Here is a 22,753-nt window from a genome sequence, read left to right as displayed (position 1 = left end):
GTGCCATCTGTACGTGTGTGGCGGCAGCCCATGTAGCGCTACATTACCTTACCTTCTTCAATATTTATCGCGTATTATTGAAGAAGAGTGTACAGAATGTAGTATTTACCGCGCTACATAACCTTACCTTCTTTAATATTTATCATGTATTATTGAAGAATAGTGTACAGAATGTAGTATTTACCACGCTACATAAGTTAACATAACCTTACCTTATTACATATTTATCCTGTATTATTGAAGAAGAGTACAGAATGTAGTATTTCCCGCGCTACATAACCTTACCTTCGAGCTTCTTCAATATTTATCCTGTATTATTTTCAGAAGAGTACAGAATGTAGTATTTACCGCGTTACATAACCTTATACCTTCGAGCTTCTTCAATATTTATCCTGTACGTATTATTTTCAGAAGAGTGTACAGAATGTAGTATTTACCATCAAGTATTTATCGGCCAAAAACAAATAATCCTTAATGGCTATACGGCATAACAAAATAACTAAAAATTTAGAATGCAAAACTTCAGCTCATTCAACACGATCGTAAATACAATGGATGAAATTGTATGATCTTTCAAGGTCATAATACATAATAAATTTACACTTGAACAATTTTTTCAAGTTCATTTTATTCAAGTTCATTCTGAATTGATCAGAAGTAAAGCACAGAACACACACTAAATGAGGGAGAGACGTTGGTCACCTTTCAATGAGTATTGCAGACATAAATATGCTTTCAATAAAAGTATGTATATCGAAGGATATTTCAAAGTATTTCTGAAAAGCGTGCCATGAACGTTATATACTTATAATTACAAAGAGCAGAAGCTAAATGCGAGAGGCGGAATGATAAATTCAGCAATAAATCATTAATCGTGAAATTAATAATATAATAAATTTGTAAATTGCACACCTGTACTCGGCATCTTCAGGCAGTGACATTGCATTTTAAAATCAATTAGAATTGAATACCATCATTTCAGCAGCTATATAGCCAGTTACGGAAACCGCTACGTCGGAACACTTGAACATTTCGATAGTAAACAATTAAGGTGAGTCAGATAAGATCATTGCAATCTTATTTCCACATGAGAAGTTACAAAAATTTCAATTAAAATTATAAACCTAAAAAAAACTACAGCTCGTCTGCTGAGAGTTAGCATGGAGAGGCTGAATTATAATAGGATAATGTCAAAGTTTGCAAAGTTGTCTGAATCAAGCTATAGCTAGCCTCAATTTCATCATGATAATTAACTTAGCTTAGATCGTTCAAATACCTACATTCGCTCTATAGTGTTAAAGTTTGATCCAAGTGTTTCACAGATATTTCACCAATTCTTTTTTAAACCGTATTATTGATTTTTTTATATTTATTTTAAACCGTATCATTTTTAAACCGTACTAATGCAACTTATATCCTTGAAATTGTATTAGATTGACTGTCATATCCTGCTACGAGGACACCGAGGTCAGCGGGCATACAAATGAGACCCTATTATATACATATACAGTATATCCAATCCGGCAACCCGGCCGGCGGCGAGCGGGCATGTTTTTTTTCTTCAATAAGAGGATCGAGGGCAAGTCGTGCTGATGCGTGGCTATAGTTTCGATGGGAGTTGCAGTGCAAGAGCACTAAAGTTACGCATTACAGCCGCATAATAATAACGTAACGAAATTAGCGAGAGAGGTGGCCAGCAGGCTGATCGTGTCTGCAGTACGACTGACACAGTGGGTACCGAGAGATGTAGACACGCATCAAAAAATTAACAAAACTTGCTTATATATCAACTAAATTTTAGCGTAGAAATTGATAATAAATACATATGATACAGACACATATAACCCTAGCACATTTGTGGACATTTAAATAGAAGAATGCAGTTTCAACTGATTAAATGAATTTGCGAGATAAATGATATGAAGCAAATTTAAGCATCAATTAAAACAGCCTGGCGTTGATTAGCATCAAATTTTCTCGCTTTATTCTAGGAAGAAGAGCGTCGAGCTCGACAGAATGAGAAACGAAAGAGCGGATTAGACCAGGAGTCATTAGTGAGAGGAGGTAGAGCAATAGCTTCCTCTTACAGCCAGTGGCCAGTTACTGGCTTTCAAGAGAACGATTAATCATCACACGGCATGTTCATTAAGGCCACATTGATCGGGACATCTGTTTTATCTTTTATCCAATACTTTCGCGTATGCATATGCAAGGAGGTCCTAACTCTGTCATGATGAATGGAGTACAGCGTACCAAGTAATATAAATTCAGAATCAATTGGATTAAATAATAGACTCCAGTTTTTTAAACATCAGTTAATGCATATATTGTCACTTATAAATTTGAGTATATTTAATGAATATCTGTTTTCCGGCCACACATGATTGAGGCTCATGTTATACACAAAGCACCACACTATGGTTGATGCGAGAAATTTATGCATGCAGTCATTGAACCACAATCTGCATTACATTGTTACTGCTGACTTATTATATAGAGGGCTTCATCAGCACACATCAGCAACAAAATGAGCACATTTCAATTCAAGTATGCATGTATAATCGAGTAATTATGAGCAATAAACATCTCGTTGGGCGAAGAATATTTGGCACCACGTTAGAACATCGCAGTTACATAAAATAAATCGCATGCGAATAATTACATGTATAAGAGCATAAAACAATCGATGCCTCCTCATGCAAATGATAGCACAAGCGACAATTTATGGAAAAACTACTCGCTAATTGGCCATCCAAAGATCGATGTAGAGCAACAACAAGCGATTGCGTCCATTTTGCGAGAAACTCGTAATTTGTAGAGCAATGAATCATTTTGTCGTAAATCAAGAGAGTAACACTTCAAGGGCATGTTGCCACTCTCCACACCACAAATTTGCTCGGCTTTCACCTCTTGAATCAATAATGATCAATAGTACAGACATCATAGTCACAGCAGGAGTAGGGAGGATCAGGGGGGGGCGGGTCGTGCCATGGGTGAGGGCTGGCGGGGGTTCAGGAGTAAACATCGAGGCGCCGCCAACTTAGCAAGTTACAAAAACTTACGAAACTTTTCCCTAAGAACATAAACTAACATTAATACTGCATGCCATTCGTCGTTTAATTACGAAGCTTTACACGTACATGACTTCAACAAAAACATTTACTAGCTTATGAATAATTTTGACAATATTGGAAGGAAATATTGACATATAAAACATAAAGATAGAGTGCATAGGCGCGGTACATTATGCAAGTGCTTGAAAAGAAGCGTCTGCTGATAAATGCAAATTTTTAAACTGTATAGTAAACTGTATTAAACTGTATTAAACTGTATAGTAGTAGTGTAAATCTTTAATTTTATTATTAAAGACGCAGAGTGACAAGAGTGACAATTTAAAAAAAAAAACAAGATTAAGCGGCACAGAACTAAAAACATGCTTTTACAAGCGGGCATAATAAATAAATTAATAATCATAATAATAAGTAAATAAAATAAATTAGCTATCGTAAATAGCTAACTTGGAACTCACGGTAGGAACCAAAAAAAAACGACTTCGAAAAATCATTTAAAAATTAATTGTTATAAATTGAAAGCTAATTCAGGGGGAAAAAAGAGAATTTCACTACAAGGGGAGAGCAATAGTAGAAGAGTCGAGTGTTGCTGGGTTGAGTGAATGCTTGGAATGCGCATTCGAGCGACGCGATATGGCGGGTCTCCATCGAGGCAGATCTTTACAGCGTTCAGCTGCTTCCATTCATTGAATGTGCCACAATAAAAGAGCTCATAGAAAATGGAGGAGCTCTGTACATGTGACAAATGCGATCGGACCGTTTCCCAAGGACAAAAAATGATCAGGTATATAAGAGCCACGGCGGCAGTCATGGAGTAACGGCTGACGCGGTGTGATCCCTCATGAGCTGATTATTGTGCCTTCATGAGACAGCCACCACATGACGAATGATGGCTTCATCAAAGTCAACCGGCTCCACAAACTAGGAGTTTCTCATACCGTTCATCATCTTTGAAGTCATATTTGACGTATACCAAATGAGAGAACAGCCAAATATAATTTGCAATGAGGCGATCAAAGGAAGGTCTAAATCTCTGCTATCAAATTATGTCTAATTTCAATGTCCTGATCTGATGCAGCGAAGCATGCAAGATAAACAGGCACTTCAAATACTTACCGCTCTAAGTAAAATGAAAATAAGTAATCAAATTCGGTCTAGGTATTATTTCTGTTCGATTAATTTCGTACGTTAATTTTTATTAGTTTTTTAAATATGAATTAAAAACGACACGCAAGCAATCTACTCGTCTACTCAATTAACAAACGATAAAAATTGGGAAAAGATTAAAAATTTACGGCAACATTCGACAGCTCGCGAACAAATGTCGCATCTATTTGTTTCACTTGATGTCTCAATGCTACGTAGATTATCTACTTATCATCAATACTATCAAATTAAACCATATCACTGATTTTAAAATTTCGGTGCCTGGGCTTGGTACATCGAAGAGACAAATTGTTAATCGATATTTGAACGAGACTTCGTAGTGACGGCACGTCGTGATTCCGGGTAGAAAAAAAACTATAATGGTGGTTGTGAGAAGGGGAGAAGGGTTCAACTGCAAGGGCAGAAGTGGGAGGATTGCTGTAAAGGGATCAAGAATTGGTGGTTAAATGTTCTCACTGACTGCAGCAAAGGCAGCGAAGGGGAGTTGGAAGGATCATGCTGTGCCATATAAGCCCTCACTAATAGAACCTTATGCATGCGTGTCATCATCACTGCGGTCGCTTCAATTATTATATTTGATCGCCGGCAGGCAAAAGACGTCCCGACAGGCCATTCGCTTAGAGTCGATAAGTTCAAGAAATGTAATAATTTGTATTTGAAGCTATTAAGTATACTATTATACAAAATACCTACGACTCTCCGGATGATAACAAACGCATCCTCCAACAAGCCGGTTAAGCAGTTTTGTGTAAATTTCTTCCATTTTTCTCATAAAAAAGTCCTAATGCAGCATCCATTCATAAAAAAGTCCTAGTGTACCCAATATGCATACACCCGCAACAAGACGCGCTCTCAGAACATCCACAATTCATCTATTTGTTGGGAGTTCCTGACCGAATCACTGATCCTGAACGCCGTCTAGAAGTCACATGCCACTGCTTCCTGCACGCCATCAGGTCTCAAGAACACGCCGCTTTTGTGTACCAGCGCAGCGTTCAGTTGTTCGTCTCATGTTCGGGGAGACATCCTATGACTGACTGACCTACGGTAAATGATACTCGTTCAGGTCACTCAACTGCTATCCTTCTAAATGTACAGAAATACCCGCCCCAAGTACACCAAACATTAATATTGTATTTAAAATTCAAAGAAAGCATATCATGAGCACATTTAACAATAATAATCATTAACAACATTATTTTAAAAAAGTGGATGAAGGCAAATCGTACTCAAAGATTTATTTTAAACTTCAACGATCACGGTAGGCAGCATGTTTTTTTTCTTGTAATGAAGACATCCTGAGTGCAGTACATAACATATAATACAACAAATGATCTGAATTGAATCAATGTCTTTTTACAGCGTTCGTTCTAGTAACTGTGGCAGAGCTATTAACAATCGCGTTGTGAGAATAACAAATTTAAAGTGGATTACAAGAGAGGTGCATGCAGTTGAAGCAAGAAGAGCGCAAACTATCATTGTTTCTTCGAAAAAATGCGCAAGAAATATTTTTTTGCAAAAATATCTACATAGGTATATAAGACAGTTTATACAAGACCGTTAAGCATTAAACAAAGCATGGTTTCAAAGTCATTAGGCCTGACGAGCTCCGACTGATTTATGAAGTGAGATAATCAGGCTGAAGTATTGAGATCGCATTGGGCAAGTTTAGACAAGCCAAAGACTGGTGACCTGACATGCCTCTGTAATGACCACCCGCGACCTTTAATTCCCTTCACAAATCCGAGAAAATATCTGCTTTCCTTTGTTTCATGGGCCCAGAGACAGCCGGCAAACCGTAAAGCTCGTTAGGGTGTAACCGATCCTAGACGCGCCTCAAACACAGACTGCGAAATCTTTCTGCCTAACAATTGATACATTTATGTTATCGAGTTGGGTTCAAAATATAACATTTCTCAGGACATGAAATAATGAGGTTTATTTAGTAACAGACGCATTATACTTAGTAGTTATCGACTTTGGATTTGGGTGGAACACTGGCAACTTTTGGTAAATATAGACTAGTGAAACAATGTAAATGTGTTGTAAGAAGCTACGATAAGATGCCAGAGTAAAACATGATTCTACGAACATATAAATAATCGTGTTCTCGCTGCACCTACACACGCTCAATATCAAAGTGAATTTGACGCGCATTCAGACACTATTTTGACACACGAATCTTAGCATAGGCGCGGTGCTAAGGAAAAACAACTGTAGGCACGTTCTCTCATGCTAATTACATCAACGCAGTCACATTCGCAGAGGAAAAGAACACTAATATATTTTAAAATACTACACATACAAGTGTTTTGCAACTCAGACACGGGCAATGGAGAAACATGTGAGAACCTAGCGACAATAGAAAATTAGTAAGGATTTACGAGAGGTTTGACATGTGCAAACATGTTAGCAAATTATAGGTGCAGAATCATACTTCGTATTGCCAACCAAAGTAATAATCCATTTCATGACGAAAGGATGAATTAATTAATTGATTAGGAGTTTTAAAGTTCAAATTGTTCGTCATGTAGATCAAGTTTTTATACATGGTTTTTATTCAACTTGATCTTGACATTTCAATTAAAAATTAACCGCGTTACAAAGCTGTGTGAAACCTATGGAGAATGGCTAATGCGAACCATGCACACAGTCATACACACACACTATCCATAGAGTAAAATACAGGACGCCCCGATGTGAGGGCTAGAGTGACACTAGCATGCATGAAGCTACAAATATATCCTCATGTTGAGTGTCCATGCCACGTGACTCCATCATCACGCACACATGATATTCTGAAGCTTATATGCATGTACATGTATGTACACTTGATCGCTGAGCTTCACACCCACGTGTAAGGATCGGATGTACAAGAGCTCGAACAAGCACTAATCAGTGACGTGACAACTAATGTTGTGTGAAACAATAATGAATATTAATGTTGCCCGGTATATAACTCATTATTTGTATTGTTTATACATGAAGAACATTCACTTCTAAATTGTGTTACAGAAATTTTTAACTTGAAGTTGAATAAATAACACATCTTACTTACGCACGTACTTTAACCCGCCGATTCAAGTGTCAAACAAAATTTTAAAAATACATATACGTAAATCCGCATCGCAACATTCACATTATGAATATTGAATATTTTACTAGTTAATTCAGAACATTGAATTCAGAAAATCATAATTGCCACGGAAAGTAAATAATCATTAGTGACACCATGTGCCATTAACCTTTTTCTTGTCCCAGCTAGCCGAAATATTAATCATTTCAACCCGTAAAAAAACCACGCCTATATTAATAACCATTTTGACATAGCTAGGCAGAAGTTTTGCTGCAGGAGCAATTTAATATCAATTGAAAACATCTGAGAGCAATTAAACATCAATATGAAACCTTTTACTCGAACTTTGAAATCCTCCAAAAAGTGAAATTCTCAAAATAGAGAAAACCTAATGAGAAAACTATTAAAAGTATTAACATTTGATTATGCAGGTATCTCAAAATAGAGAAAATCTCCGAGAAAACTATAATATGTATTAACATTTAATTATGCAGGTAAACAAATAGAGAAAATCTCCGAGAAAACTATTAATATGAATTAACATTTAATTATGCAGGTAAACAAAGGTACTCACCTGTTTAGAGAAAACGGCGATATCCTCATTGAAAGATTCAGAACTGCAGACGTCGCCACCTGCGACGCCCGCTTCTCGCGGTGTACACGTCGCCAGTTCACATTTCTCGAAGATTAGCGCCAGCAGCGGGAATAGAGGGTGCCTGCAACACCAAACAAATAAGTCTTAGTTATTAAATACTTTATCGTTACATAGCGCCAGCAGCGGTAATAGAGGGTGCCTGCAACACCAAGCAATAGTCTTAGTTATTAAATACTTTATCGTTGCACGACATACCGATGCAGCATTACTCTGAATATGAATAATATACATTATCACAGGCAATAGTCTTAGTTATTAAATACTTTATCGTTGTACAACATACCGATGAAGCATTACTCTGAATGAATAATATACATTATCAAGCTAAAAAACTAGTGCTGAATAAAATGTGTTCCCTAGAAAAATTTGTACCTTGGTAGATGTTTTGCCGAATTTTAAAAAGATACATCAATAATAAAATTAAATTTGATAATAGATAATAATATACAACTTACATCCGCATGCAGGGACATATAAATCTACAAGTGATTAAAATGTAAAACAACCGACAGTAAAACAGTAACAATCGACACAATAGGGATCATTTGAAACTAGCCAAATGAGATGCCTTCACCCTGGAAAATCAAACTGGATGCTACCGAGCCATGAAGAGGACGGAAAGGAGATAGCAGGAATAACTGAAATGACTTCTGAAGTTGCATGAAGCTGTAAACGCACATGGCACAAGTGTGTTTGAGCTCTCAGTATATACGCACGAGCAAACCTCATAAGATTTTAATGGATAATCAGCAAAAAATAAAAGTATATGGGTGCACGTCAGAGGCCTTAAGAATTGAATCTGTTCAAGCAAAGAGCTTCAAATACGGAACAAATTGTATATTTCTGATTTGGTCACAGGTCATCCCTAAATCGAACAGCGTCGCAAAGTCTGTAAATGATTGGTGTTTATATTAAAGGACGATTAACTTGATCTTCAGGAAATTTTCATGTCTAGTCCTATTTAATCAGGAGTGAACAAAACGCAAAAAAATTGTACAAACGCCAGCGCAACGACGCAAATCCGTCCGGAGATTCATGGAATTTCTGCACTAATCCTTATCTCACATGCAATTCTTACACTGCCTTCAGTACTGAATAATACAAAATATTTAAAATATAACCCCAACATTCAAACCATAAAACCCCCCCCAAGTCCTAGATCTACACGAGTGCCTCTACCACGAAAGTCGAGCTTTATTCTCACTCAACACCTCGGAGCTCCGGGACGGAACTCGAGCTTCAGTAGTTGCTACTTATCTAAATTGATGGACCATCAAGCGAAATTACGCCCAGGCTTTGCCAGAACATAATATCAAATATAACACATGCGTCGAATATTATTGATGAGCTATCCTGTGCGATTATGCGCATGCTCCAGCAAAAACATCACATATAATAACTCATACGTAAACCATTGTTTACGGTCTATCAAGAAGTATTATGTTGGGGCCATGGTAAGTCGGATCATCGCCCATTTAAAGAGCTCGATCATATAAGTTTGTGACCCCGTCCGGCAGATGAACGATAAATGGGAGCATATGGAGTTGAGTGGACATTTCGCACACAATTAATAAACATTAGAGTTTAGGATTAGTAGTTATTCTGAGGATGGAACCGCCCCGAAAACGATTTACAGAATACCGGGAGAGAATTGAAGAATTGCAAGCCATGTAGGATGATGCCAAATAAAACCGAAATCTTTCATCGATCAATATTTTTGATCGAATTATGCGTTGAAAAAGATAATTAACAACATCTAGCTAGAACGTTCGCCATGTTTTCATCACAACAAAAACTTGACCGACAGAGACAAGGTGAAGCATTGATTCCGACGAACACTAATTTCAACTAATGTGTTCTGAACACCTGTTGAGAAGCTCAAATTTATGGATGCACTGAGAAGCAAGCAGCGGACACCGAAGCTGAGATAAATAAAAATGAGTAACGAACGCGGCAATCAATTTTGAACTTAGCGTAAAATCAAGGAACAAATAATTAGGGAGGCCGTGGGCGCATCAGTTTATTATTGGCATCAGGTAAGTAAGCGCGGTGGCAGAAGCGTGATAACGCACTCCACGCACAGCTCCTGGAGTCGCTGTATTGCTCCAAGTAATTCAAAACAGCTTCACCAACAGTAGCACGGCGACCACTTTTATAAAGAATTTTAACCCGTCGGAAAAATTAATACAATAATTAACTATATTTAGTGGAGTTCGCACTACAAAATAATTTATGTTAATATTTCACCATCTCTGAACTTGTCTCAAATAAATATGTGTATGGAATTTTATCTGGAGCACAGGACGCTTGAAGAACGTTTCAGAAATTATAATACTTGGCTAAATCAAGAACGTCCAAGCCTGTATACAAAAAGGGCAGGTATGTACATAGCAAGCTGATAATTTTCCCTTGATAGCGACTTTCTCGAGCGCTTCCACCATCAATACTCTATCCCATCAGCCATCACGGTGAATATTTTGAGAGGCATCGCTTGCAAGGTCACATAAAAAGATTGAAAAGATTAGGAGCCAATATAAAGCGGAATGAATAATTATTCATAATTACACGATTTGTTTTCATATATTGTTACAAGTGCTACAACTTTGAAATGCCCTAATTAACGTAAATGAAGACAAAATTTAATTCCTCGTTCCCGAAAACTAAGCTCACTTCAAATTCCACGCTCGAAACTAAAGGCGATGACTACGCCTATCCAACACATAAGCTCTCTGTGAGTAATTTCATTTATTTGTTCTTTCGCGGATCATTTAGAGAACGAGAGACGTGCAGGTGCATTTAATTTCGCAACAGATGTATTGACGTTTGTCGAGCCCTTGTCGAGGAAATAGAATATTAAAGAAATTACGGGCATTATGCCATCAAGCTGCCAGAGAGTCTCCTCTGGACCAGCTATTTCTGATCAGAGCAATCATGACAGGCGGAAGGCCCCGCCACCACCGAAACTTCAGCTATTTACCAACATGAATGTGAGGTTATCTTCATTTGACGTTCAGTCGTTTATCACCGCCAGTTTAAGCTTAGTCGACAAATTTCAAAAGGAAGCCGAGACTGAGGTGACTAGTATTTTTTATCTACCCACCCAAAAGCAGGTCGGGTTTGATGTAAATATATAGGGAATTCCTTTCACATCCGTATTGGTATACTGATATGCGCATAAAAAATTCGTTCATACAGACCACTCTAATGAAATTTTTGTAAGAAACTATGACTTGGGACTAGCGGCGGTGTCACTTTTACTTTACATTACTCTGTGCAGCCTATTATTTTCATCATAATTTGGAACTTGCATAAAAAATTATGGAACTTAATTTTCTTGCCAAGTATTGTCCACAAAAGCGCATTAGATGCGTGTCAGTGATAACGCGCCACTGCGCGCTATGAGCCGAGTATAAGGCAGCAGCACTGGACACAAGTATCGACAGAAATGTCAGTGAACACAGGAAGACGTCAACTAGTGTCCATTTTCGTCACAAGCACACGGACGCTTCTACAGCACTTCCGTGGCGACCGAACCGCCCGCTACACCGCTGCTGCCTGCGCCTACAACTCCATGCACGAGGCCCGCATCGCTAGCTGCTAGATAGCTACAACTCGTGGCCTAGTCTGAGGAAAAGTTTCGCGACGATGCAAATCATAGTATTTGTCTTTAAACGCATTTTGTTTTGGCAGGAGTCACAAGCTTCTTTTTACATTACAGATCTTACGCTTTTGTTTGAATGTCTCGCGACGATGTGAATAATAATAGTAACCTTTAAAAGCATTTTGTTTTGGCAGGAGTCACAAGCTTCTTTTTACATTACAGATCTTACGCTTTTGTTTGAATGTCTCGCGATGATACGAATTATAGTTACTTTTAGAAACATTTAGCAATGGTAGGTTTCGCAAGCTCATTAGCCTGGTCCAGAGCATGTCGCACTATGATACGAATTATAGTAGTTTTTATCTTTTGAAATATTTGGCATGGGGAGGAGAAATCAGAGAACAATGTGCTACCATAGTACGTTAGATGTTCTGGAACATTTATGTCACTTAATACGGGTGCATTTTATAGCGGTAATTAAATTCAGAAACGTGCTTTAAACTGTGAGATGCATTATTGTCATGAGAATTAAAAGCGATACTTTGCTCAGCTCTCAACAAAGATGCTAAAGCGTCAATCATGACATTTATCACTTTCACAAATATTTATCATTGCACGTTCTATGCAAATAAACAACACTTGTTTGACGCCTCTTGCCGCACCACAACTCTGTTGGCACAAATTAAGTAGTTATTGCAGTCATGTGTACCCGCAAGCTGTCTAACATAATATTTTTCATAATTATAAACGCCACCTCAAATATGAAAAAACGTTAAAAAAAGTTTTGCAAATTACACAAGTACTTGAAATTCTACACAAGTCCCAAAGCTGACTTCTTAGTATATGGTTGCAAAAAGTTATACAACACTGCTCCTTTTTTTTTTTTTTTTTTTTTGCTTGCTTCCAGCATTGATAAATGACTTCCCCAGGCAAATGACGTCTCAAAAACGTTGACTTCGTTGTGACTACGTTTAATCGACTTTTTCAACACTAAATACCCGCAAACGTGACCCTAAACATCGTCGCTCCAAGCATGTAGACTTGTGTCTACATGCTTAAAATAATAAAAATAATAAAAGTTCACGGCACAATATTATTGTGAATTGTGAGCCAACTAACTTACGACTATAAATGATTTTGCCAAATAATAGAATTCGGGGTAAAAAAATATTATTAGAAAATTATTTTAGTGGATCAATACCCGAAAATTTTCAACTATAATAGAAAATTATAATTAAAATGAAAAAAGTCAAAAGAAACTAATGAACGTGTATGTTAGGTTCCAAATGTCAATGTTAATTCACTTATTAGGAAAACTGAGAGAGCATGTTGATAAAGGACGTGATTACTTCCAAATGGCGTCTACTTCAAACAAAAACCAGCGATATCCATCAACCATAAGTCGAATGCGAACAACCATATATTTTTTAAGTAGATTTATTAATGGAAATTGGGTCTAAAGGAGAACTCGAATAAAAATTCAGGCGATACTTTCAGTGCATCATAATTTATATTACAGGTCAAGATAATGTAAGTAAGATTGCATTGAGTTTTACTCAATAAATCTGGACTAAAAATGTTGTGCGTTTAAAAACAAATATAAATGGGAGCGCATGGGTCAGCAGTTTCAGTAACTTTCCATCTCCCGAATAAGTTCATAATCGCAGCAACACTCAGCCAAGACACGAAAGCATTTTTCCCACGTCCGAAAGCTGGATCGTGAACGGAGACTGTTATCACGCGGGATCGAGGTTCAGAGCAGGGGAAATATAATTACTGGTTTTAAAGCGAGTCTTAACAAAAGCAAACCACAATACGGTCTCCGAGAAAAAGAGCAAGTCTTTTGTAGTGAAGTCGTGGCGCTGGCCAAAGTGACACGCCACCGTGCGTCCTCTGATGTAGCCATGATACGCTCGCTGCCCGGCCCTTCAAGCGGCCAAATAAATACACTCGTATACAGGATACTGCGCCTCATTGCCTACAGACGGACATGTGTCTGCTAAAACAACCAAGTCCGATGGTACAACCAAGTCCGCTGGTATAAAAACATCGGTTATAATAAGAGCTCTCCTCATGCAAGTTTACTATCACGTTATCCGGAGAACTTTCCGGACCTAATTCGAATGCCAAATAAATTGAATTGTTAATATATTCCCAAGATGGCAAAGTTGAACAACGTCTAAAAGCAATATTATGAAGCTTAGATTCGAGAATAATTTTACTAGCCATCAAGACCCTTTTGATTTATCAACCTAAAGCTGCAATTATATCACTATACAACTTGAAGTTGTCATACTTATGCGTTGCAAAGTCGTTACTCCATTGACAAGAGAAACAAGGATACTAGGAACACAACCAGTACAATCGTCTAATGTCAGAACAATAATTGGCCTACGTGTTTCCCTAGACTTTGAAAAGAAACGCCGAGACAAATAAAAAAATTTTTAGCCCCAATACACAATAATGGGATCCCTTACCGAGGTTACTTCATCAGGTTTCACAGTCTAAAATAAATCTGGTCTAATTCATTATACGTTTGCAGCGCGGAACAGCGAAATTCATGGAGAAATTTTACTGGGACATATGGATCCTCGTTTCATGAGACGCACATAAAACAATCTTTCATAAATAGGTCTTTATTGTAGTTCACGTTAATTTTATAGCCATTAAAGAGCTGAATCAGGAATTTTCACCGACGCTCAATGGTACTACTACCAGGACCAGACGCTTTCCTTTCAATGATTGAACGTTAAACATCGATTGAGCAATACGATGCATTCCGGGAGAGGAGGCAACTCCATAGTAGACTTTATAGTAGCAGTTGCGACGGACTGAGCGAACTGCTAAGCTACCTGGTATATACATATACAGCTGGGACGCAGGGTATGGTCCACTCTATATACACGTGGGGGCAGGGGAGGCGTGTATAGAGTATACAGGTGGGGAGTAAGGACGGGTGGAATACGTATACAGCTTGTACGCAGGGTATGGTCCACTCTATACACGTGGGGGCAGGGGGAGCGTGTATAGAGTATACAGGTGGGGAGTAAGGACGGGTGGAGGGTTGGAATATCGCGAGCATAGGATGGATGAGCAAACCTGTAATTTTCGTAGCCTTGTTCGGGCCTCAGGGGAAATAAAGTAAGTAAGTGTGCACGAACGTACAAGCGCACCTTTCGTCGTCATCAAACATTAAAGCATGCATGACCACCACAACCTTAACCAATGACGTCACGTCGCCTGCATCATACATGAATCCCGTGTTTGTATGTTATGTTCATTTGTGCCGGACGTAAGACGAATTACACGGCATGAAGTAAAATTATACGACATAATTAGTATAGTAATTAGAAGATTCTTCCATTCGATGATTTGTAATAAATAAAAATCCAATTTAAAGTAAGAATATCCGCCATACCAATAAATTCGTGAAATAAGAGAACAAATGACTTTTCTTAGATCAAATTACCCACAACCCAAGAACNCGGACAATCAGCCGACTTGCCGTTCATGACATACAGTTCGCGAACTCGACCATTTCGTCACCACGTCTACGAAGCGTTCATGTATGACCATAAGCACGAAGGCTTTGTTTCATTGAGTTCGCGGTTAATGTATTCACGTATCATAAGTAGCCATCACATTTCCTGGCTGCGATGAGGATATAATTAAGGAAGTTCTAGTGGCCGACCTCTCTGCTTCACAGAAATCATGTGGTCGATGGCTGCCTTACTGGATGTGTTCTCATTTCGCTTATGCAAATCTTTATAGTTGGTGCGTGAGAGAAAAAATGCTCTACAAGTCGCTCGCTTACTGGTTTCCTAGTCGTAGAATCGGGTAATTGTCTAGACGATCAAGCGGGAGTAGAATGGGGGACACAATGTATGCAAACGCCTCAGAAAAAAATATCTCGTACCGAAAATAGAATTTAAGCATCTTAATCAAGCTGGGACTAACAAAAATGTTTATACATTTTCTAAACAGTACATTTTATTTAATAATGAATATTACATCGTGCCAAATGAACAGAACGTTAAACCCGAAGAGAGTCTTACAAACATATTGGTTCCTTTCATAGTAATGACTCAAGTTATTTTTAGCGTTAGAGGCCCAGTAAAAATAATGTGTGGTATAATGTACAGTTGTACATATACAAAATTCTTATTCTCTTCTATATAGAATGCTGCCTATTATGCAATTTTCCTTGGATTTTCAAACTTCGATTTATCTAATCTACGGTACTTTATAAAAAGTACACTGAAAAGACTATACGCGTGGATTTGAAATAACATTAGTACCCATGTTGAGTAAAGAGTCAACATAAATTCGTCAGCTGGTGATCTGTAGTCAAGAATCTAATCTTCATAAAAATACGATACCTCACGAGTTTAACTCGCGCCTCAAGTGAGAGTAGCAGCAAAAGAAAATCTTGATGCAGAAAGCACGACAAGCACCATGCATGTATCCACATTGAATAAATGCCTAATAAGGTACAGAACATTTCTGCATTTGTTATCAAAGCATAGTGCTCTTACGAGAGCAAGAAATTTACTTCTAAGCTTCTCGTGAGTGACTATAGCACTACCTTCTAATATTGTCGACATAATAGCGATACACCGCATTAGTGCATATCTATAGATTTTAACAAATGCAGCTGTTGCATTTTAATAATAACAAGTTATTCTTGAAACCATGCAATCAGCCCCAAGTCATTAAATGTTTCGAGGAATAACTGGTATAATTACTAAGATTAATGAACACTAAACGAGATATTAAGACGACTAAATATAGAACTCTTTTACTCAAGAACCAACGAGTACTACAGACTTCAGCATTAAAAAAATGTTTCAACGAGGATGATGGGTTTGACTTAAAAATTTTGTAATATTTGACTATTTGAATAGCATAGTTATAACGACATTACTGCACGAATACTTTACGATAACAATATTAGTTAACGAAAGGCGTTAAGTAATATCAAGGATATTTGTACGAAGCTCGAAGGAGAGCCTGGAGCGCGAAGGCGGAGACACATAACCGTGTCCTCTAAAGCCTTTCACTCCACACACACTTCCTCCCTACACTACATGGAGAGGAAATTAGCAAAATATATTGACGCCCTAAAAACAAGGTAATTATAGAGTATGAAAATTTGTAGCCTGTCTTGTTTTAAAGGAACTTTTTTGATCGAAGCTGCAGGGCTCTTGTCGTTAAATTGTGGAATCACACACGCTGTAGCACGCACTCATGCTTCCTACATATCGAGCGGTTCTCGACCTGCGGTATCGTCGGCTGCAGTCAGTATACTCATTCATTGCTACATTCATTGCGCTATATATACTCTAACTTCTGTAACCACTGAAACAGCTACCAGTTATACTGTTATTACTACTCCTCACATCAATTAAGATGCGAATTACTCCTTTTGAGTATTAAAATTAAAAGCATAAAAAATTAATTTAAAAATTAATTAAAATTTTAATTAAAATTTCTAATTGAAAAATTAAAATTAAAAGCATACCACATACAACGCATAAGACGTATAGCTCTCTTGGGTCTGATCATATAGAGTAAAGAGTAATAGAGTAAATGTATTGCAGGTATTTATTTACCCTGATCATATAGAATAAATATATGCAAGGGAACCGTCAACTTAACTTCCAAAAAAAGAACACAAACTATAGATTACATAACTATTATTTGAAGCTGCTGTTGAATCTGCAAAACTATAAGAAGTGCCTGATAAAACAATCAATCAACATAATACGTAGCTATCTATTCGTTTACAAGATCAAAATTAGAGAATAATTGAACTTGATATTGCACGTGAAAATCAAGGCATTTATAACAAAAATACCAAAAACTACAATAAACTAACTGTAGTCATGAACTTGAATAATTCAGTAATTTGTATTTCCACTGCTTCATTTAAACCAAAATGAATGCTGAATTGGCAAACAGAATATATTTTTACTATTTACCTCGTCGTTTCATGATGCGACAGTAATGGTTACACTTGTAACATAAATGTTGTTGGATTGCAGCGTAAACAGACCCCTCATACGATGCACGTATTAGTGTCAAATATTGTCAAGAAAAGCACCGCGGAATATAAGGGACAAACGCAGAACGCACACGGGATCAGCATGACGAACGTATTAGTAAAGTAAAGTATCAAATATTGTCAAGAAAAGCACCGCAAAATAAAAGGGACAAACGCAGAACGCACACGGATCAGTACGACGAACGCATTAGTAAAGTAAAGTATCAAATATTGTCAAGAAAAGCACCGCGAAATATAAGGGACAAACGCAGAACGCACACGGGATTAGTACTGTCTCTTATACACATCTAGATGTGTATAAGAGACAGCTCCTTGATGCCGCTGCGCTTGATGGAGCACCGCTGCCTCATACGCCATCCATCACAGGCTAAGGCAAATCAATGACATTCACCACGAAAATTTTTGGGTGCCTTTCATGCTCTTGACGCTGTCATGAATTCTCAATGGATCACATTAGAAGCATGCGTAAGAGGCCTAGAACAACCTTTAATTTGAAGCTTGACACAAGGTAAGGAGCGGTCATCGTACGCACACTAACAAGATTATTAATTTATTGAATCTTATCAATCTGCCAACTTGACGCTGATGGCTGGTTTGAAACAACGAGGAAAATATTCACGTATATTAGAACTGGGAGCGAAATTATAGGTGATGACAAAAAAATGTGCTTATCATTTGAACAAACACGTTAAGAATAAAGAAAAAAAAATTAATTTAGGATCAAATTGATTACTTGAAAGTGAATAAATTTGAAGAATTCAAATAAATTAAATAAATAATTTAGCATGAAGCAACGTAACTAATGACATAATTACTAATGCGAATAAATAACTTTATTTGATTACTTGATTATACGAGCGTCTTGATGACACTTATGAAGGAAAAAAACTAGAATGAATGACCAATTATAATATATATAGCCCAATTTGAGTAATTATCCATTAACTTGGATGTAAGTTCTACATAGTGCACAAGAAGATGAATATTCTTTTATTTCCCTGATATAACCCTTCACCTCAAATGCACAACTCACATTGCAGTAGTCGTGTACCAGGTACTGCAATTTACATCTCAATAATCAATCCATTTCCTTATAAGCAAAGTGTTTCATGCATAGCAGGAAAAATATTCGTTGATGTACTGGAAAACTTGGGAGCCCGTAATTAATATTTTACTAGGACAATCGAAAAAAATGTAATTTTGAGACCTCTATGTTGCACATAAATAATTAAACATTTTCTTTACCACTCTCTTTATTTTATGCCGTTTCATTTGTGGGGACCGTGCTTTAGAAATAACTTAAACTGCTATTCATTTGAAATTTTTTTTAGTTCCGTCGCTTCACCTGGAGACTTTTAATGCCGTGTTCTTATTTAACAATTATTTAAGTGTCACTTCAGGACACTTAAATAATTGTTAAATAAGAACACGGCATTAAAAGTCTCCAGGTGAAGCGACGGAACTAAAAAAAATTAAATGAATAGCAGTATAAGTTATTTCTAAAGCACGGTCCTCACAATAATGAAACGGCATAAAATAAAGAGAGCGGTAAAGAAATGTTCAATTATTTTATGTGCAACATTGAGGTCTCAAAATTACATTTTCTTCGATTTTCCTAGTAAAATATTAATTACGGGCTCCCAAGTTTTCCAGTACCTACATCAAAGAAGATTTTTCCTGCTATCAAATAACATTTGAAAAGGTGTTCAATATATTAAACTCTGAGAACTAGGAATGATTGAATATGATACACACAGATGAGAGGTTGGGAAAGCCAGTAGAAAATTAAATTTTAAAATAGATGGCTAAACACATTTTTCAATTATGAGATGCTTAATTGCACTAATAATTGAAATAAAGTGTTAAAACGAAAAAAAAATTAACAATAAAAGAAAATGCGGAGCTACGCTGTGACAGAATAATAAAACTTTTGCCTATAGGGAATGGGAACTTTTTTTGCATTTCTAGGGAATGAAATTAATCTAGCAAAATCTTATTTCTACCAATATTTAAGTATAAGAAATTATCTGAATCTTTATATAACACCACATTGATGTAAAAATATGGAACAATTTAATTGATTCCGATATTGTACTACAGCAGAATAAGGTAAAACAAGTAACGTACGTAATTGAAAGTAACCTAGACACATTCAAGCAAACCATCAAAATGCATTTCAGGCAATTAATGGTATTTTCTTGTATAAATTTCTTAACTATTCGAAGTTGAACTTTCAACATTTATCGTTGAAACAAAAACAAACGAGGAAATTTGTCTACATAACCTTTAATCATATAATTGAATATAATATATATTGATTGAATATAATGATTGAATATAATATATATATTCAATCTAAAAATGAAAACCAACAACGATAACTTTAAACAAAACTCCTCACGTCATTGAATTCATCTCAACACACCAATTAATTAGACCATTCAATAATAGAAGTCACGACGGTCTTATTAATGGTCTTGGTAAGGATTGTATAAAATTAGTTGTCCAAGGCTTGAGCGGAGTAAAAGCGAGATTGGTAACGCGGCTACAAGTCGCTCCCAAATAGCACAGCAAAAAAAAAACAAAAAAACAAAAAAAAACAGCGGTCTGGCGCTCCTTGAATGTTATGCATCAATTATTTGCTCCTCAGAGAGTGAAGACATTCGCATCATAACATGCCTTCAAAAATTCAGAATTCGCAGATAGAACCTAAGGGAATGCGAATACAAGCATAAGAAGAAACTATCAGACGAGTGACTACACAGAATTTCAGTCATTTGAAAAAATAAGACCTAGCTACTCACCCATATATTAAGTCCTTATCGCGCTTGTGAACATCTGGTACGGAGCCCATAACATGATTAGAAGGGTTGGACTGTGGTTGTGAGTGTGGTGCATACATGGCCGGGTTATGTGAAGCATGGTTCATGTGTGTCATGAGTGCAGCGGGCTGCAGAGCAGCGCTGCTCCTGTGGTCGTACATGGCTTCCATACCAGCCATGTAGTTATCGAGCTGAGTGGGCACACAACACGCACAAATTACACACTTGGATTACTCGACCGCTTCAAGTGTGTACTTACACAAATTAGCACCAATCTTAAACTTTTTCAAACGATACACGTGTGACAATATTATAATGACACTATTTATATTTTCGGCTCGTTCCAGATCATGGGTGGGAATTTGAATTTTTGGCACAAATTTTATTTAATTTTGGCTGATAAACACTGACTAAGATGCACCGAATTAATCTATTGGATGAACGGAACACTGCCGGAGTAAAATGAACAGGTTAGTTGCGAGATTATCTGACACTTACCCGGCTTGAATCAGCCATTACACATTAGCACCACTCACAGCTCACCTAGTCAGCACTACTACTCGACAGTCCCACTAGTTTGGAACACACAAAACAAGACTACTATAGAGCGCGCCCAGACACCGCGAACTGATATCGCAGCATAGAATTCGAGTAGTAAAGTTTAACTATTCATGTTGATGCTACGGGACAGGAAGAACTAACACGTGACACTCGCGTCGCAACGGAGAAGGGTAGCGCACGTCAACAACACGTCATGAAGAACTGAGACTGAGCGCAGCATGCGTATCTGCCTGTCACTGGACCCCAACTGCTGTCAATCACCAGAGCAGCCGCCTCAAATGAATGAGCTGTCACGGTCGAGGCGGTACTGCGCACGGCTCCTCCTAGCGCAAGATAAACCTCCCAATTATTCCCAGGACCACAATTCCTAAGGCCGACCCGCTGTGATAAACCCCACCGCCAGGATTCCCAGGTTCCTCCTCGATGTTGCGCATCCCGCCCATCGCGCTTACATCCCGCCTTCTCAGCGCTGTTGCCAGCTCTGGTGGCAAGTCTACGGAGCAGTGCCCTTCGTCGGGGAGTTTTAATTCTGCCTTTTGCCTTTTACACAACAATTGTTAGGTAAAGCAGGTGAGCAGCAGGTAGACAAGCCACACCGTGATACAAGGGCGTGTTCTTGCGATTCCCGCGCCAACCCACGTCAACTTTTTACATTTATACCAAGTTCAATTATTATTTCAGGTAGACTTTTCATGATCATCTGAATTTAATTAACTATTTTTTTAACTTCATTTCAACGCATTTTTTTCTGACAATTCTTTGTAACAAAATGTATGAAACATAGGTACGCCACAATTTTGCAATCAGAATTTATATACAGAGCAAGATAAATGATTAATAATCGCTTAATAATACAGCATTATATACTATATACTTCCCAGCGACCCCGACGTATTGAATAGTGCGGTAATTTGATATAAAAAATCTGGAGTACTAAAAAATGATCCGAAAGCTAATAAAGCTCACAGTTCATCACAACTGTGTGTGCAGACATTACTTGCCAGGCAAAATCCAGAAACTTGAAAAAGTTCAATTCGCAGAATGTTTTTTTTAATATAATTGGTAACAATTTCTTCTTTTTGATGTGGAATAGCTAATTTTTTATATTACAAGATATACTTTCAGGTGTTGAATTCAATACTCAGATCCATAGCTAAATTTCAAGATAAACTGGATTGAGAAGCCAAAAATAAATCATAGCAATCGAATAGAAAACTAGACACTGATTGATCACGTCCCAATAAACGTGAAAACTCTCAATTAAAATAGAATTTGCCGTGAATCTGATCATTGATTAGGATAAAACGATTCCAAATTTCCCCTTTTTCGCTCGCGACGACCTCTTTCATATAGGATTATATTGTACCTATTTCGTACCATATATGTCCACGCTTACAAACCAGTGAAAAAATAAAATAAATGCCTTAACATATATACGGCATTGTAAGCAATTATTCACTCATGACGTTCAATTTCATTCATACAAGAAATCTTTATACATATTTTCTTGCTTACTGACCACTTTTAAAACCCCACAAATTTATCGACCCCAATTGATGTCGGTCTTCGACCCCCAGGGGTCGATATCGACTACTTTGCCGACCCCTGGCTAGCTGCTAAACCACACGAATTAACATGCAATATTAAATATTAAGGAACAAACCGCGATAAACATTCGACAACGAAATCGTTTTTGCTTGATTGACTTCAGTTGCTCATGCAGTTGAAGGTTAATT

General features: G+C 37.4%; 1 protein-coding gene across 2 annotated transcripts in view; it reads right to left on the bottom strand.

Annotated features, from left to right (window-relative positions):
* The window catches only part of LOC108673414 (homeobox protein homothorax), a 152,896-nt gene extending 131,611 nt beyond the window's left edge, over positions 1 to 21,285 (bottom strand). For both annotated transcript variants that reach the window (XM_047884554.1, XM_047884555.1), the window contains exons 1-3: positions 20,955 to 21,285; positions 20,439 to 20,647; positions 7,889 to 8,030 (exon numbers count right to left, since the gene is read on the bottom strand). In XM_047884554.1, the coding sequence (XP_047740510.1) occupies positions 7,889 to 8,030; positions 20,439 to 20,647; positions 20,955 to 20,972 (369 nt within the window). In that variant the 5' untranslated portion in view covers positions 20,973 to 21,285. The remainder of the gene's footprint in view (positions 1 to 7,888; positions 8,031 to 20,438; positions 20,648 to 20,954) is intronic.
* Between the last annotated feature and the right edge of the window lie 1,468 nt (positions 21,286 to 22,753).

Source organism: Hyalella azteca, unplaced genomic scaffold, assembly GCF_000764305.2.
Source record: "Hyalella azteca isolate HAZT.00-mixed unplaced genomic scaffold, Hazt_2.0.2 contig15593, whole genome shotgun sequence".
Taxonomy (NCBI): domain Eukaryota; kingdom Metazoa; phylum Arthropoda; class Malacostraca; order Amphipoda; family Hyalellidae; genus Hyalella; species Hyalella azteca.
This window is presented reverse-complemented; position numbering and strand designations above follow the sequence as displayed.